Source organism: Dufourea novaeangliae, unplaced genomic scaffold, assembly GCF_001272555.1.
Source record: "Dufourea novaeangliae isolate 0120121106 unplaced genomic scaffold, ASM127255v1 scaffold12, whole genome shotgun sequence".
In the NCBI taxonomy this organism is placed as follows: Eukaryota; Metazoa; Arthropoda; class Insecta; order Hymenoptera; family Halictidae; genus Dufourea; species Dufourea novaeangliae.
The window spans coordinates 2,327,206-2,347,331 of NW_015373886.1; the positions used below are offsets into that span (position 1 = coordinate 2,327,206).

Consider the following 20,126-nt stretch of genomic DNA (forward strand, 5'->3'; position numbering starts at 1 on the left):
CCAATACATCAATCGCCATTTAATAATACTATTATTCACAACAAATAAATATATCAATTTATTTCCAATAAACTACATACGTAGACCAGTGAAACATGATACAATTAGGACCGATTTACCCGACAATTACGCTCGCATCGCGTCTGTTGTGTATTGAATGTCCATTAAATTCACTGTCATTGGTTGTCATTTAATATAGTTTCCGCTATTAGAGGTATCACAACAGCACGAACAAAAGCTATTCCGTGGGGTCACTCGGTGAGTCACGAACTTAGCGTCCACCGTACACACGATAATTATCCAGCAGTTAACGATTCGTGACATTACGCCTTTCCATAGTGAAAGCATGTATAGAGTATGTATGCTCGAACGAATAATCCTCCGTGGGTCACCGGTGACCCGCCGCCGGCGAGCTTATCGCGTGGTATCCGATAATTACATGCCTGACGAACTATTCCACGGAGTCTGTCGAAGATGAAAGTGCCACGGCGTCCGAAACGAAAAATTGTTCACGGGTCAAGCAACGCGGGAAGCATTACGTGATAATTCCCCGGGCGGTCCTATGAAAACCGCCATTAGAGAACGAGAAAACCACGGCGGTTGTGCACGTTGTGAAAAACCATACGTATTACAATTCATCGTGACGCGATACGGCGTCTCGCGGAGGCACTGCCAGGTACAGTCTGTTTAGCAAGAGTGTGACCGGTAAAATTTTTACCTGGATGCAGATCTTGCAAAAACGCTGATGAATTAAAATAGCCTGACCCTTCCTCTACCACGCTTTTATGTCAATATGTACGTGGTCCAATCTCTGTTATTGTTTACAGTTGCTTGGCATCTTCTAAGCATATTCTATGGGTAAAGATCGCTATGGTGATCGAATTTGGCAACTTACAGGGGACCATCCGGGACTAATATAACTAAATATCAACAAATTTGGAATTTTCCGAAAAGAATGATTTTTTCAACAAAATTTACACGCAGCTTTATAGATCTCAAGAAACGGTATAACTTTTATTTCAACCATTTTCGATATCTTTTGTTGTTTACGACCTATAAGCACGTATATAGAAAGGGCGGTTCGAATAAAAGGGTTGATATCTCCCTTAAATTGAAAAACTGGCACGAACAAATTATAGCTATCTCCTTAGATAGGTCTAATAAATATTTATGCAAAGTTTCATAAAAATCGGAGTGTATCAGTCCCCGAGTTCCCTTGTTAGTTGCTTTAAATTATACAGTAAATCTTCGATTAATTCTCGAAACTCAGAACTACTTTAGAACAGTTATCGTGGAGGTACAGTATTTTTGTACCTTATAAATTCGATTGGTAAGGGGGAACACACCAGTAGTGGAGATAAAGCAGAAGCATTTAACGTAGAGATCATTCCGAGCGTTTATCGAGAATTTACTGCATTTCCAATTTTACTGTATTGTGATAGTACCTGGATACCATTTGCGGTTGTCCACTCTGTACACCGATGGATCCGAATGTTTGGGATCATTATCTTCTTGCAATATCGATTTTTCTATCCAAACCGTTTGTCAGCTGACCTTAGTAAACCTCTTTGATAAATCTTTATCATTTCGGTTGTAAACATCGATAAAGTCCATAATCCCTGTTTGAAAAACCACCCCCAGAACGTGCACCTTTGCGGAGTGTTTCACACGATCCACTGAAATAATTGGTTCGATGATCTTGACCACACACGATTAATAGAAATTCGCACCCAAAAAGGAGCTTTGTCCGAAAAAAACTACATTCTCCTAATTCCAGTCGATATTTTCGTGTGCCCAAACGTTCCTTTTTAAGAATATCACTTCGAAGAGTGTCGCCTACACTTACACTTCAAAACGTCGTTTCCTTACGATGGTCGAACAATTACTAAAACTTTACCTACAACACGTTCTAGAGTCCTAGAGGAAGGGTCAGACTACCTGAATTCACCGGGAATTTTTCCGATAGCTGCAGGTATAGGTAAAAATTTCGCCGCACAAACTCTTACTAAACAGACTGTACATGGTCTCGGGTAGCCGTGATTAATGGTGCGAGCAATTTGCAAGAATCCGTACGATCATTGGAATAACGACACAACGGGAACGATTAACGATTTTTAGACGGGATGGAGAGACGACAGGCGAAGGGGCATGTAAATCCGTGGACGGGGTGAATCATAGTTTGTCGTGGAAATTCGGACCGTTTTCGCGGCTCGTGCCGGACCACAAAAGAGGGTAACACACAAGTGTCGTCTAAAATAATGTTTCGCCGGAGGCATATCATTTATCCTCGAAACTGTTGTAGGAATAGTCCTCGTTTAACATTCGAAACGACCAACTAATTCACTTGTAAGAATCTGCTATCTCTCGCATCTCACGGCGTGGCGCACCTGCAAGCTCGTAACTCGATCGCGTAACAAATTCTTGTCGAACTCGGGCGTATTGCACTTGTTCGAGGATTTCGTCAATCATTGGTAGACTACGGATTTTTATGACCTTTTGAAAAGTATTGGGTCGTTCGATAAGTAATATATTTTTGAACATTGTTTTACTATAAAAGTTACACGTATGATTTCACTTTATTAGAAAATGTAATTTCCACCGTGATTTATAACTTTGTGCCACGTTGAAGGCAAATTTTCAATTCCTTTTCGAACAAAGTCTTCTTGTTTTGAGTTATGAGGCAGGTGGATGCGTAGAGGAGATATGTATAGAGGTCACTTTTGTTTTCTTCAATGGAATGTCCAGTTTTTTATGGCTGATCTAGATAGAATAGCGAATTCTGAGTATAAACGCACTAAATACATTTATCCTGATACTTACCGTTTCTGAGATATTTGACTTTGTTCATCCTATTAATTTGCATGTGCAATGTCACATCATATCATGCAATCTCATATGACCAAAGTCAAATATCTCCAAACGGTAGGTCTTAAGATAAATGTACCTTAGTACTTTTATACTCAGAATTCGCTATTCCTTCGAAATCGAACATAAAAGGTCGGACATTCCATTTAAAAAAAAAAACAAATTTGACCTCTATAACTTCTCTACGTATCCACCTGTCAGGAAATCATTATTATTATATTAATTTATCGCTTTAAATCTTACAACTTTAGTTAGTAACATTTTTACGTATTGTTTAAAATAACGAAGATATTTCAAGTGGACAGTGTTCGTAGGACACACTGTACACTATATTGTATATATATTATTCGAATACTTTCGCCACTCTCTGTACACACCAATTTCATTAAAGAAACACTTATCCAGATTCCACGAAACCCTACCTCAAACCAGACGCCAAACATCCCACTGCATACCTTGGGGCCCCAATTTAATCCTTTTTCTTTCCCTCTTAATTTCCAACCGCGACGGTGCACTTTCCGAAACATGGTGTACCCACACGAGAACCCGTAACACCGTCTCATCGAAAGAAAATTGGATCGCACACGTGGATGCCGCGCGCGACATCGAGAAGCCGGGGCCGAACATTCCATCGTGTCGTGGGTCTCTCGACGGCTTCGGCTCGAAAGATCGTTATAACATTATCGGGAGCGGTTTATAATGCCGCATAATTCTATATCGGTGGAATGAACCAGATCACGCGACTAGTTTTTGCTCCCCGGTGAAAAACGAAAGGAACGAGTTGGGGCCTGTGGCTGGTCTGATCGTTTAGCGGCTGGGTTTCGAACGGGGCCCAGCCAATTCCCCGTGTCTCAAGGATCGGGCGGAGTACCTAAAAATCGTTTCACGGCTCGGTTCGAGGGCAAAGGATGTGCTGGGAACGATTCATTGACTAAAAGAGAGAGAGAATGACGTCAGAGGACAACAAGTCGAGAGAAGGGCGGTCACATTCTTCTGGAATTCCAACGGCTCGTTCCTACGCCGGAGAAGAGCATTTCCTGCTGGCTAAACCGAACACACATACATACATACACACAGACACAACAGCAGCCCTGGGAGGCGGGTAACAGTAGCAAAAGGAGAAACCGCCTAGCCATGAGATCCAACATCCGTCAAGTATTTTTAGGACGGGATTTCATGGAAATGTCCGCGGCGGTCCCAATATGCGTCACCGACCACGAAATAGAGTTATAGCTAATCCTTTCACGATGAATTCCTGGGGCGAACTTTTCTTTTCCTTTCTAATTTCAGGGAATTTCTGCCGCGGGATCTGCTGACAGGGGAGTTTGAGGAATGTGAAAATGAAAAAGGATGATAATTGCTAGTACAAAGTTTTAATGCTAAACTAGGCGCACGAATATTTGTTCAAAAGACTTCATTCGAATAACTTATTCATAGATTTGATTATTTAATATCACATTGTTGATGTCGTTTGTTTTTTGGATTCAAATGAAGACTATGGATAGGAGATTTTTTTCTCAATAATCATACGTATAAATAATTTTAAGAACATAGCACTTGGGCAATATTAAATGGTCCTAGATGTTCGTTTTCCCAATGTAACTCTGTTTCTGTATGTTAACCCATGAATGGTGACTTTTTTCTTTGTTTGAATCGATTCTCAAATGATTATTAGATAGCTACTGTCACTTGGTACCATAAAAAAATTATTTGTTAGCTAGTACATTTTAGTACCGGTTAGCATTAACCTCTTGGGGGATCCTGGCACGTATGTGTACGTTTGATTTTATACATCCGAAACTGTAATTGAATATTCACTACGAAATTCCCCAATAAAAAAGGATATTTTCCTTACTGATTGTCGTTAATATTTATAAACGTATTTTCATTAAATACAGCCGAATAATAATAAAAATATTCTTTCTGGTCTTAATAAATTCGTCCCTGAAGATGTTAATGGGTTAAACATGTTTCATACATGTTTTTATGAACAGTTAATTACATTAGAAAAAATGTAATATATGAATATATTTTATATATTCTATAACTGTCTCAAGTAGATTTTTTAAAGCAAGATCCAGTAGGACCGAACAGAAAAAGGGGGACGTGAATGAGGATGCTTCTGATTGCCAAAACCCAATCCAGTTAATAAGATAGTCATTTAATAATACTCGCCTATCACTATATTGTATAGTTAGAAATCGTATTTATGAGAGTCCCGACTCACCTTTCTCTAAACAGAAGATAAGAGAACCCATAGCCCATAGGTCGGATCGGCCTTATATCCTACCCTGCCAGTGTATACATGATACACACTACTGAGTCCTTCCAGACTCAAAATAGCTACAAAAAAATAAAATAAAAAGCATCTATTGTAAATCATCAAGTATTTCATTTTAATATGCAAAGATTTAGCGGTACAACTCAAAAGAGAGCCATTTTGTATGAACCAATACATCCCAAACGTGAAATAAAGTGATTTTATTTCTAAAAAGAAGTCAGCACTGTTCCAACATTCGTATAATTTTGGACAGCTCAAGAGATCATTGTTGACCAAAGTATGCAGAAAGCTGTCAACCCTCAATGATCTGAAATTAAATAAATTTAGTTTGATTTTAATTTTAAAAAATTGCTTTATTTCTACTGGGTATATTTTATTTCTTGTTTTTTTTAATGGCTTCTTTTGAGTAGTATAATCAATATAATAATAATTACAATATATTAGTATAATTATAAGCCTAAAATGGAACTATGACTTGGTAGTTTTAATAATTGTATAATGTAAGAGTTGTTCTATGGATTGCTAATGTTTTGGAAAATAAAGATCACAAAATTACGAGATCCGTCGTGGTTAAACTAATTTTTGGTCATTTTGAGGGTTTCTGCATAACTTGGCCCATTTGAATCCATAAATTGGATTCAGCACACCCGAGAATTCTACATTACCGTGATATAATCACGGAAGTTCCGAATATTCAGAAGCAACGCGAATAAATAGACCGGAAAACACGCTAGACGAGCAGTTCCTGTTTGTTCCCTCGCGATGAGGATTTCTTCGCGAGACGGTTCACGAAGTATTACAAAACGCAGAGACGGGATATCGAGGACAATCAGCGTGCAAATATTTATACGTCGATAAGGACTAAATTGACACATAAACTTGGCAACCCGTTACCGCCGTTGGCCACGAGTAAACACGTTTATGTACGTATTTACAAAGTGTTCGATCCACTTGTGTTTTGGCACGTAAAACGTGTGACACGGAAACGAACTGCGGGGGGGGTGGGCAACTCACTTCGCGAGTTTCCTTCCAATCGTATTCGAATGATTAAACAAACGTGAATAGTTCAGAACATGTTCAAGAAGGCGATAGCCTCAGAATTTTCTTCGCTTCACTACTCGATTTTATTGACTATTTTCCGTCTCCTCTTAATATCTGCTTGGTTAACATTTAAACTCAATTATTTTGAAAACAAAGCAAGTTAGGTAGAAATTTTATTATACATTTTCGTCTTATTTATCATCTTTTCATTTGTACCAACAGTTACGAGACACCCTTTATTAACACTTTCGTCACCAGAAATACAGTATTGGCTAAATGTATGGGTCCAGGTGTGATAATTAAAGAGAAAAATATTATTTTACAAAGATTTGATAAAAGTAATGTCCTGTTGTAAATGAATGTCCTGTTGTAACTGATTGTAAATGATTTGTATATGTCCTGTTGTAATGTCCTGTTGTAACTGATTGTAAATGATTTGTATATGTACTGATTCCTTAACTGTTATTCTATCGTAACAGAATAATCGGTTACTGTTTCATCAATCATGAACTCTGGTCCCAGACTTTTCCAGGCTCAGAGCTACAGTAACTAAAATCTGAAACTATCTCTACAAGATGTACAAAAATAGGAAATCTAATTTAAAGTGTTGATACCATTGTTGTTATGAAATGCCATTAGTAAAGAATGTGTAGTGTCTGCCATCTAACGGCTATACTTGTTAGAATAATGAAAGGATGTACCATGTTATTTATAACATGGTATATATACCTCGATAAGTGTTCAAAGGCTCCTCAGCACTGAACATGAAATATTTCACAAACTAATGACTATATGCGACTAAAACAAATATCATTGGCTTCAGAATTCCAAGCTCTATCACTGTGCTAAACCTCATTGAAAAGTCAGTGCTACACCTAGAGACCTCTCCTTGTCAATGCCGAGGAGCCTTCCAACACTCATCGAGGATTCACTGTATGTAGAACATTTTAATAGATAAATATAGAAAAGATGTGACAGTGCATCATCGACCACGAAAGTGTCCAGCATGGTGAGAACCATGTTGATTAACACGAATGTCCAACTTTGCCTACAGAAACGGAACCACTGATTGCATCACAAAGATACTAAAGAAGATAATTAACCCTCTAGTACCAAGCGACCATAATTAAATCATAAATCTCCAATGGTGTTTACAAGAATTCTGTACTTTTAGGTTCTTCACACATAAATAAATAATTCTTACAATTTCACATCAGTTATATAATTATCTCAGTAAATATTACGACAAGGCCACCAGTGCTGTCGAAAGACAGAAGAAGGAAAAAACGTCCAGCTGTTTATAGTACAGAAGAGGACAAACAAGATACAATCCGTGAGATTCCATGTCGCTGGTAGAGGGTTGACGTTTATTTTTCAATTTCCGGTATGAACCGTAGATATTCGTGATCCAGTCTCTCAAAGATTAGAAGCCACTGAAGGAGCAACACACCATAGGGACAGAAAATCCACGGATTCAGGCATGGTGACTTTCGCAGCGTCGGAAAGAGCCGAGAGAAGCACCCATCATCGGTTTCTGTTAATCCGGAAACCGTGTAGGGCTCTCTTTCGGTATGGCCCCGGCCGCAATCGGGCCGGTGAAGGAGACAGCGGAATGCGAGACAGCCACTCCCGCTTATTGGCGAGCCTCGTGTTCGCCGAGCACGGCCGATGGAGCGGCCGAAAGACAGAGGGAGAGAAATGAACCAGCGTGCCTATAGAACAACCGAGAGGGACCCGCCGAGAAAGAGGAATAACGGACGCGAGGGAGATGGCGCGCAAGAGTGCGTGCTTTCGAGTTCGTTTGGCCGAAGCAGGCGAGACGATAGCTGTAGACAGAGGGAAATGCAGAGAGCGGGTAGGGTACGCAAAACAAGGGGAAAGTTAGAAATGTTGATAAAGAACACACGATCGAATATATACGGTGTTTACTATAAGATGTCAACATAGTAGTAATAGTAATATGGTGGTAGTATAGTAGTAATATAGTAGCAGTGTCATTATAGTATAATTGTAGCATGATAGTCTTATCGTAGTAGTATCGTAGTAGTATCGTAGTAATATCGTAGTAGTATCGTAGTAGTATTGTAATAGTATCGTAGTAATATCGTAGTAGTATCGTAGTAGTATCGTAGTAGTATCGTACTAGTATCGTAGTTGTATCATAGTCGTATCGTAATCGTATCGTAGGCGTATTGTAGTACACAGTATCGTAGACGTATCGTAATACATAGTATCGCAGTACAGACTCCTCTCGATTATCGTCTGGCTTGTTCTACACGATTATTGTCCAGGCGTCATCCCCACCATTAGGGGGAGACCGTGGAACCTATCAAACGCATACTTTGTTGCCGATACTCGGGTTTCGGGCAAAAAACGAATTTACGAAGGTCTGAAGCATTTCTCCCTATAAGATTATTGTCCTGGCGCGGACCCGAGTTCGGGACGATAATCGAGAGGAGTCTGTAGTATCGAAGTATGTAGTATCAAAGTAGTATCAAAATAGTATCAAAGTATGCAGTATCGTACTATTATCGTAGTAGTATCGTAGCAGTCTGGTAGTAGCATTGTGGTAGTATAATAATAATCTGGTAGCAGTATAGTAGTAGTTTATAGATCGGTTTGAAATCAACGATTAAAATTAATATAGAAAACAAGTTTTTTAAAGTATTATTATAAAAGTAGCGTGGTCTTCCAAGCCCTTATTCTTGATAAGAATGACGCAGAATTGTAGTGAACACTGATAACTATTATTCTCCAGGATATATATTCTTCGCTCTTTTCATGTATCGAATTTCGTAATCAATTTGATCGTTCTCGTTATTCCACTTAATTCTCGTGACTTCATAAACGACGAAATAATATCTGTTTTCAAACGAGAATGGGAATTCGCATAAACAGCCTTACCCATTAATATCTCTTTCCCGTGGGTTTCAATATATCAATTGCCCCGATACCGTGTCCCCTTCGGAATCGCACGAAACACTTTGCAAACAATTTATAAGCGAGTCCCATCGCCAGATTGCGTGCGTACAAAAAAAATCTCATATGGACCTGCGCTGATAGGGACGAAGAGGATAAGCTAGAATATGCGAAGGAGAAACAGGGAAAGCTGAAGAACGAAGGAGTAGGGGATGGAAGAGAGTACACTCGACTTTAAGAGAGGGAGGAGGGGAGGGAAGACCAGGGGGAAGAGTGAGTTTGAGAATGAATAAAGAAACAGGCAAAGATCGGCGACGGTGGAGAGAGAGAAGGGGAAATAGAGGGAGACAGAGACAGAAGCGTATCAAGGACGACGAAACGAGCAGAGAAGCATAAAAGCGAGGCGACAGGCGCCTACCACGTTCGTCTGTGCATTGGGCCTTCGTGTTACTGGTATCCCCGGGGGTCCCTCCCTTCGGCTGGCGCTTGGCGCCCTGTGCGTACTTGCCCTTAACCGCGTCTCGACTCCCGGCGTGCAGCCTCAACAGTCCCTCGATGCATCGGGATTATCTCTGGACCCCAGTGCCAGAGTGTATTTATTAAGTGCATACTTTTTAAACTTTAAGGGAAGAGTAAATAAAAGGTGCAAAAGTCTTTTAACTTTGGAACCGTCTGGTAAGAATTCATCTAGAAGCAATCGTTAACTTCAACTGTTGAATGGACTTAAGACAAGTCCTGATATGTAGAAATGGTGAACATTGCCTTAAATCCCCTATGTGATGAACTTTACACTGTTTGGCTCGGAACAAGATGTGGACTTAATATCATTTTTACACTATCATATTGAAAACTAAACTCGGCTTAGAACGATATAATGTTTACCATCGGAAGGAATGAAAAATTTGATACGGGAAACATGTAAAATGTCATTTTTTTTAAAGGTGGACCTAATACAGTCTGGCTCTGGGATCCAGATAATGAATTGGTGAATATGAAGTATCGTTTTTCCGGCGTAGGAATTTTCCAGATATTTTTTCAGATTAAATTTGTTCAGTGTAATAGGGATTATTGTCATTCGTCGTCATCGGGTCGTAACGATTTCCTTGCGGAAATACAGTAAATCCTTGATAAGTGTTCGAAGACTCCTCGGTACTGAACATTAAATACTTCGTAAACATTATTGGCTTTATATTTCCAAGTTCTATCACTGTGCTGGACCTTATTAAAAAGTCAGTGTTACACCTGGGTATCTCTTCTTGTCAGTGCTTCGAACACTCATCGAGGATTTCCTGTAACATTTGCAAAATTTTTCTCTTACTTCCATAGTTCCGGGACCATTTAAGATGGTATTCTTTATTTGTTGAACATGTATACATCGTGTTAGTAACACTAACACGACCACTACCACCATATAATTCGAAAACTTTCGTTACAGACCACGTTAAAATTGCCATCATTCTATTCATTGAGATGTTCTTACATTCTTGGTTCAGTATTAAAAAGACATAAAACAGAGATAATGAATAACATAAAGTATAGGTGAATATTTCAAAAGATACTCTGCTTTTACCTAATAAGGTATGCTAACCTAAAATTTAGAGCGTCACACATATCTTACGCTGGTAGAGTACGTGTTCAATCGTTTTTGACAAAACTAGACAGAAATAAGTGATAATATAATTTTCAAACAAAAACATAAAATGATCCAGATATTGTAATAGGTACATTCTTTATGTTCCAATGACTGTCTGCACCCTTTTTGGCACGCGTTCCAAAACTTTTTAGGTTTTCTCAGGACCAATACACTGATAGTTTGAAAACATTATAGACTTAGAACCACACGATAGAACAAATTTGTTGACACAAGAATCATACGAAATAATGCCCTGAATGTCAACAAAATAAAAACGAATTTTTCAAATTCTATTATACAGATTTCGAAAAATCAATTTTCTAAAATAACAATGATACGGTTATAGTCGTCTCTGAACGTCAACGGATGCTCCGAATTCTAAGAATCTTGGTATGTATCCCGAAGACATTTCGATTCTGCGCGAACAACAGAATGTCATCAACGTGTGTGACGTCCCTCGTTCGGAATAATGCGGTGATTCAGGACGGGGCTGAATCGAGAGCGGGAAGCTTAAAAATCGCAGACCGGCGCGGCGTAACGCAATACGAGCAAGATTTGTCCTCGTGCGTTCGAAAGGGACTGCGCGCACGGAGCGTTGTGCCATGTCCTTCGTCGTATTCGTTGAAATTTGCGCAACCGCCGGTGGAACTCTGTCAGTGACAGCGTGCGGAAATAAATCGTATTCGCCGCAGAAATTCTTCGTCCGCGCCTCGTGTCCCTTTCCTTTTTTTTTCTGCGGAGGAATTAATAAATCGATGCCCATGAAATCAACGTCTGGCTACTTTTTAGTGATAGCTGGACCCTTGCAAAAGAGTTTCGTGATAATTAGACTGCGGATGTATATGGAAATTCAGAATTTTAGACATTGATTTCTAAACATGAAAATCAGGCAGAAATTTATTTTCTGTAGTAAATGTCTTATTATGTTGATAGTAATACAGTGAATCCTCGATGAGTATTCGAAGGCTCCTCGGCAATGAATATTAAATATTTCATAAACTAATGGCCTTATGCAGTTGAAACAAATATCATTGGCTTCCGAATTCTAAGGTTTATTATTGCGCTAAACTTCATTAAAAATTCAGCGTTACACCTGGGAACTTCTTTTTGTGAGTGTCGAGAAGCCTTCGAACACTCATCGAGAATCTACTGTAGGTATAGAAATATAATTTAGTTTTACTAAAATGTTAATTTCACTGAATTTTGAATGCTAAAATTTGCTATAAGTCCATAAACATCCGCAGTCTTATGATAATTCTTTGGGGAATGAAACAAGTTTTGTTCTTGGAAGATGCAAGATGAATGTGAGATTGAGATTTTTAAAGAATAATAATATTGATATCATTACACGGAAAATGTAGTCATGTAGATAGTTTTCAATTTTTGATATTAGCTGGAAGATAGAGTTGATGCTTTTATCATTATTAAAGGATCATTTTTACTGAAGCCGGAGTAATCAAGTTTATGAAAGAAGTAGAGATTTTATGATAATTTTGCAATGCAAAATTTTGTAATTTCTATCGGAAATATGTTCTTAGTCTTATAACCTCTTATCAAGTTATAGACTTTTAAATTTTTAGAAGTTTAGATTTTCGATATCTTCATACCTTCCTGCATAAAACTCCCTTTGAAAAAATCGAAGCATTCCAAATTGGAATAAATAAGAGTTTAACAACATGTTGAACTTGGCTTCTTTCACTTACTTTTACATTGATACTTACGCCTTTTTACATTTGTACTTGCTCTGTTTCCTTTGTTATTTCTTTCATGTGGATTTTTTCATACAAAAAACAGTTACAAGTCATTTGTGATCGTTAAATTACTCGAATTACGTCTATGTAATAAATACATTTACTATGATAAATTTGTAACAACGAGAATCGATCGTATTCATTTCTAAGATACCCAACTATTTCGAAAGTTATTCAAATCATGTAAGTCTCACGATAAACGCGTTCTTTTACCATACACTCAGACTTCAAAGTTAGAAATAAGAAGGAGAACAATGATTAAACTGTACGTAAAAAAAATGTGATTCAAATGTGGCAACGTACGGACCATTGACAAATCTATACAAAATTTTCGAGTTCATACAAAATCTCTAGCTATTCTGCCTCGTTAATTACCGCCAGTACATCATCCACTACAAAAGTGTTCAGCGTGATGAGAACCATTTTGAAGGACTCGAGTGTCTGACAGTGACGATGCCTATAGAAACGGAACTATTTCTGGCAAAAAAAATACTAAAGAAGATAATTAACCCACTAGAGTCCAGTAACAAGCGACCATATCAACAGTTGTTTTGTTGTTCTAAATAAATACATTCAAATATTAATCTCAAACGTCCATAAATTCAACAATTCGGTCACTGGTTGGTTTACCCTATCACCTTCTTTTTAGGCAGCTAAAGGGAAAAGAGGCCTTAACTCATATTTTCGCTTAGGTATTGCAATAAAACTTGTAAAAAACCTGAGAAAATGCATTGTCGTAACATTTCAATCATTGTTACAAGAGTATACTAACCAATCAGTTTGATTACTTTGGTTGCTCTAAGAGTATTTTTTTTTCTAATTTCAATTGTGAAGAAGTCTCTCCAAGAAGTCTCTCCTCTTTCTGAACGCCTCAGTTACTCTGCCCGGTTAATTGCCGCGCCGGTTCACAGTCCGCTAAGTTCACGGTAGTGCTGGTTCGAGTTTCATGAATGAAGAAATTTCTCCTATTTCCCGGGTGAATGCAACAAGTGGCGATGCGCGAGGTCTTTTATCTCCTCTGCTCCATCGCGGTGGCCCAGTTTCCTTCTCCGAGCATAAATCTAACGCTGGCTGTGCTGTGCATCTGCCGGATCGTGAGAGACAAACTCCTCCTAATGAATTTCTTCCTTCCAGGAATCACTCTCTTCCCTCCCCCCTCCCTTAACTCGGCACGTTTTACACGGATGACGAACACTGCTAACAATCCGATCTTATCATGCTAATATCGCCAACGTTTCGAGACCTCGTGTTTCTTCGTGAACTACGATTTCACGTGGAAGGCGATACTTGTATCGCCAGGAAATGGCTCAATCGGGGCATACTAATGGGCGAGCGCAAAGATTTTTATGGCATCCCGCTTGGTCACCGTAATCGACATGGTTCTGTGGAACCGTTAGGCGGTCTTCTTGACGAATTTACTATTAATTGTTGGCAACACAGCGTAACTAAAATTGTTGTTTAGTACAGAAATTTATACCACTGAGTCGTCCGAACAGTTTTAACCCTTGACTAAACTCCGTTTCATGTAAGAATAACATTTCGACCGTTCTGCGCAGCCCCCACTACTGCCGACCGATTCGGACGCATGCGATTGCTTGTAGTTCGCTATCTCTGCCGATCTTTGACCAATGAACGGTCTTAGATCCGTCCCATGCGCGAAACGAGGTTATTCTTACGTGAAACGGAGTTTAGACGTGTGAATTTTTCGTGCACGATTGGTCACGGGTCGTCTGTGAGACTGGTATTTTAAGCAACGAGTAGAAAAACGAAATTCTGACAACATTTCTTAAAAGTCGACAAAAATTGAACTTTGAATATTTATTCTCGATATATGGAGAACGTAGCACACGCAAGTTTTTAAAAGAAAATATAACAGAAGAGGTTTGAAGGCGTACTTGTTTTGGAATTATCAGAAAAGGAGTATTAAAATAACTCGTAACAAAAGCTGGGTTGCAGCCCCAGAATGTAATTTCCTACTAACGAGACAATTCATTCAAAAAGAAACTTCCAACAAATTCGATAAATCGAAGGTAACAGATTCAGAAAACACGAAAAGTTTTCGCCATTGGCGAAGGCGCTGTGTTTCATCATGACAATATTAAACTGCAGAAGTTCGTGCAATTACAAAAAACAACTTGGTGAAGTGAATGGGGGAATTATAAGGAAATTATACAGATTCAAAGGCTACCAAAACGAATGTAAATTACAAAAATCAATGACCACTACTTAATTCAATAATAATAAATCATTTTTAATAAACTATATACCTGTTCGTTTATAGTAAAACCCACCAAAACTTTTTTATTCATCTAATACTACTTCCTGTTTCCATAAAATTATGTCAGAACATGGGTTTAACCTCAATTCGGCCAATGCTAAGTTACTTCAGACTAGTTATAAACAATGAAATTAGAAATTATTATTTATAGTTCACAACATAGTTGTGAATTTTATGCACGTATAAGTTCCTGGTCTAAGTGTATTTCCAAAATTTCAACAGATTTCCTAGTTTTCTGATCAGTTTTAAATTTTCAGATCATTGTTCAATTTACATCACATCTACAAGATTTCAAATGATTTTCGAGTTTTCAGTCAACTTTCAGGGTCCCAAAATATTTTCAATTTTCGAACTCATTTTAGAGACTTCAGTGGAATTTCGTGTTATCGGATCATTTTCAGGACACTTTTGAAGTAGGTATCAGGTAAATTTTTTACTTTTCTACGTATTTTTGAGTTTTGTTCTCATTTTCGAGTTTTCAGCTCATATTCCAGTGTGCAGCTGATTCTAGTGGTACCAGTACATTTTCGAGATTTCAGCACATTTTCGAGTTTCCATGGGCAATTTATGCACTTATAAGTGAATCGTAGGATTCGATTCGTTTCAATTATTTCGAAATAAAAAAATTATTCTTTCTACTGAGACCATATGCTATCGAGAGTTCGAAGGGGAAGAATTTATTGGCGCTTTACGTACCTTCAAAATCTTTGGACCGGTGACAAAGTCGCGTTACATAAATGTGGGCTTCGATACGACATTCCATCGACAGGAGATACATGCTTCAAGTGGTATAAATCGCGAAGCAGTATATTTCTGCTGACAAATCTATGCATGTGCTCCACATACACGAGAATACGTGTATACGTCAGTGAACACGCGGTTCTAGAAGCCACAGGCGCTATTATTTCGTCATAGTAAGCTTAGCACACACTGTGCCATCTCGTACATGTCATCGAGTGATTTCAAAGAAATCATTTGAGGGTATAGTGGTTGATTGTGGTATATCGTAATGATGGTTCCTAGTGTATAGGATCTGCATAAACCAAAATTGAATGAACGCAATGAATAGAATTTCTTCATGTAATAGCATAATTTCATTGTTTGCTTGGAAATAAAGAAAGCAGAATATTAATTTTATTACTTTGTCATAAGCAATGTACTGTCTCGAGTGTCGAAAGAAATGTTGGAATTTCAATGGAATATTTAGATCATCGACATATCGTTTATGTTGCAGATATTTAGAAGTTACATGTTTGCAAGCGTATTATCTAATGAGGCTGATTATAGCATGACGTACCATTTCTTGTAATGAGATATCAAAACAGTTCATGAAACCGGAAAAGGAAACTGTTTTTGTGAAAAAAAGAGTGAAATGTTTAATACATAATTTTGATAAATGTTTCAACTGACTTCTTATTGGAAAAATCTAAATTCAAGTTTCATCGTAATACAGTAATAAATGCAGTTCCTATGAAAACGAATTAGTATAAAATATTATATTCTATGTCTTGGGAGAAAATCGCTGATCCATTGTATAATTTAAGTAAAAGTCACAAAAGTTACTCACTAACCTATACCACTCAGGATGAAGACACTTTATTCAAATTTATTTGATAATAATTAGTGTATGAACCATCGTACTTATCTGCGAATGCATACAACAATAACGATTCAAATGGTTTTTACAGATTCTAGCTATACTACATACAATCTAAACATCAAAAACCATTGCACCACAGTGAGCACAGGACGAATGTATTGGTGGTCGAAGGATCTCCACCAGTCCGCGCAACGGCCCCAAGAACCAGTTTAGAATGAGGTATAAAAAGAGAAAAGAATGAAACAGGGAGCAGTCAGTCAAAATCGGCCGTAGGAAACTGAGCCTTGAAAAGGATACGTAAAAATTTCACGAACAAAGATCCGTCTAAAAATATCAACGAAAAGTAGTATGAAACCTGCTAAATATATTACAGGCATGGTTGTTCAATCTGCTAAAATATTATATACTCGTCGATCATATGAATTGCCAATACTAATCTATTACTCGTATTACATAACGTGCTAATTTCAAAAGTAACAGTATTAGCATATCAGCTGTTTGCTAAAGTGATTAACGCCAACGAAAATTATCAAGCAACTTTATTTTAAATCTATAAAAAGTTAAGCACCAACGTTTTGACATTAAAAGTAAAAAAAAAATTCAACAAGTGGAGTTAGTCACTTTGGCCTGCGAATAGCTCATATAGAAAATTAATTTATGTAAGGTATTATTCTAAGAATTCACGATATTGATACACCTAAATTGGAACGCTGGATTTAAATTTTCACGATGCACGCATGATAAGACCGATCGACTTCCATCAAGCAGATCAATGTTTGTCAGCGGGTCTAACGTCGACCACGGAAACGGCGATACCCTGAAACCTATAGCCATATGGTTCGTCGCAATCAATAAGATCGATTTACAACATGTCCGTTGTAGTTCTAAGATGATCTATTCATGCGTGCAAAGCGATTCGATCCTAACTATCAACCTCCAAAGAAAGTTATATCTAATCGTGCTCGCCGAGATAAAGACACTAAAAATTTATTGATGTACATGCACTGTGGAGCACAACTTCAGCACCATTGACATTTTTATTAATCTGGAATCTTTAAAAAATAATTCCATAAAGCCAATTCTACCATTTGAAAGAGCATTACAAATAATGAATTTCATCTGAAATTCACTGAATTTTTGTGCATACAGTGATCCCTCGATGAATACGACACGAGCAACAGCGTCATTCCTATCACTGGGGGAGTCCCCCTGTGGATCTAATCGAAACAGAGGAAACTGAAGCTAAGCAGACGTTAGGGCTTCGGGAAAAAAAACAAATTTATGAGGGGCTGAAAACCTTTTCGCCTTGCCATGAATGCTTCGAAGTGGACCCGAGTATGTCGCACTCATCGAGACATTACTGTACATATCCAGATGAAATGAAATTTTTGTTATATAATATAAAGTATAAATTAAGTTTTTTCATTGAATACAATTTCTTATTATGCTCTTTCACGTAGTATTATTAATAATTAGAAAATCATTACCTAAAACACTAGAACTCTTGAAAATTGTAGTGGTGCTAAAATTATGCTCCGTAGTGTTATATCATTCTACCTTTTAGGATTTCATACTTTTATTTCATAATGTTCGTGAATTCATAAACATTCTATCTGTGGTTAAGAAGACCTAAATATACTATTTGTATTATAGTTAAGACCAAATCAAACTACAGTAGTGCTACAAAACCTGCTCGCTTCCAGTTCGATGTCGCGAACACATTTAGATGCACTATACACGTTTCTCAAATCAAAATTATCAATTGCTGGTCTGGATGAGAAAAAGAACTAGTTTGTCTACTTTTTTATCTGTGTATACACCGAGTCACGAGCTTGTACATGTGCTAGCGTCAGATACCTACTATCTAAGTATAAAAATTGTACGTTGCAGTATCTTTGTTTTTCTCGAGATATAGGTGTTCAAAGATACGAACGTTTATGCTAAACAATTTCTCCAGTCGCGACTGTATCATGTTTCACATTAAGTTGATATACCTCGCCAGATAATATAGTACTATAGATACTGATAGAAATTAGACGAAGAAATGTACTCACCTTCGGGTCTCAGTCTGTCGGCAATAAGGCAGTAGGGGGGTGGCGGCGACTCTGCAACATGAAACGAATAAATTCGGCTTAACCCTTTATTAAAATCTAAAGTTTATTTATAGTTTTATTTTATAGGCGGCTATGATAACAATTTACTTAACCCTCATCCGTCCCTCATTTCCCAACTTAATTCGTCCCTCGGTGTAAAATTGATCCAGTGGTAAAAATTAATGTAACGAAGCGATAAATAGTTAAATTTGCAAATTCTTTCGAGTAAAAATCACGAAGCCTTTGCTAAATTTACCTGCACACAACAGAATAATGTAATTTCTTAGGAGAAAACTGTGTCAAATTGACACAAGGGACGGATGAGGGTTAAACAGAAAATACCAGCACAGTCTGAGAAATTAATTTTTATAATAGGTAATCGTCTTTTGACTTTGATACGTTCCATTTTCCGATATAAACGGAATTTATACATCGTACGGAAAATAATAGCTTTTTTGTACATGATTCTTAAAAAAGCTGAAAAACTTCAAACATCCTATCTTTATTCGTGATGCATTTGTCAGATCCAATAATTTCATATTCTTTGGTCCCTGTGGGTCCAGTTTGACCCAAGATTTCAGAAACTTCGGAAATTAGTCAACTAGCCCCAATCGCCACTATATTTGGAAAAATTTTGTTCTCAAAAATTTGAGGACAGAAGAGTAGAGAAGGTGATCTAAATATGGACTAGCACTTTCACTTCAGAACTTACTACCAAACCTGTTGAAGATTTTTACGATGTAACAGTTTAATGTATCTAAAACATGTTTGCTTTATGATGTGAAGTTAAAATAAACTTCTTTTTCTCGAGAGTCGTAGTTTTATATTACTCCCGCTAGAGTAAAGCACCTAACCTGACCCTAGACTTTCAACTGGCCCATACCCTAGCCTGTATTTACACCACATCCTCTAAGGATCCATCAGGACTCAGGAACCGCCGTGTTTTATTTCACACTTTTTTTATTTATTAGATCAAGTTATTATTTTCCTGGTCATCATCAGATCCCCAAGATTTCGGGTACGGAAGCGGCAATATAAACCTAAACGTTTGAGTCCAAACTCGAGGTACAACAACCGTGGCTGAGATCCCTTCAGAAATTGTGAAGAAAATTGAAGAACTTGAAAACTATTGAACCGAGTCTGACCAAATATAGCTATTAATCTTTCCGGAAATATACACTTTAAAACAAAAAAAATCGCATCAAAATCGGACCATTCGTTGATGAGCTACGGAGCCACAGACAAACCGACACACACACAAACATAGGCGTCAAACTTATAACATCCCTCCTTTTGGCGTCGGGAGTTAAAAACGTCTACCTTCCGATGATCAAATGCCACTACAGTATTCCCTCTATAATAGTTGTATCGACTATACGATGAGTTTGCTGGTGACTTGCTTCACCAAGCCACACCCATCATCCAGACCTCCAAGCTATTCAAATGATATAATGAAGATTGCAATGCAACCACACGAAGGAAGACAAACTACCAATTTCCGGTGCGCTTAAAATTAACTTAAAAAAAAGACATTACTCATGATACGTCCAGATCGTGTCCAAACCCACCATTCATACTCGACCATCCGTTCCGAACATCAAAATTAGTCGGCTAAGACTAGTCTTACACCGTTTCACACTTAGCACGACCATTTGTATCCCGTTC

General features: G+C 37.8%; 1 protein-coding gene across 1 annotated transcript in view; it reads right to left on the bottom strand.

Moving 5' to 3' along the window:
* Positions 1-20,126, bottom strand: part of LOC107194691 (mothers against decapentaplegic homolog 6) — a 109,297-nt gene that overhangs the window by 71,996 nt on the left and 17,175 nt on the right. Inside the window, exon 2 of the mRNA XM_015584354.1 lies at positions 18,423-18,473. Coding sequence (XP_015439840.1) covers positions 18,423-18,473 — 51 coding nt within the window. The remainder of the gene's footprint in view (positions 1-18,422; positions 18,474-20,126) is intronic.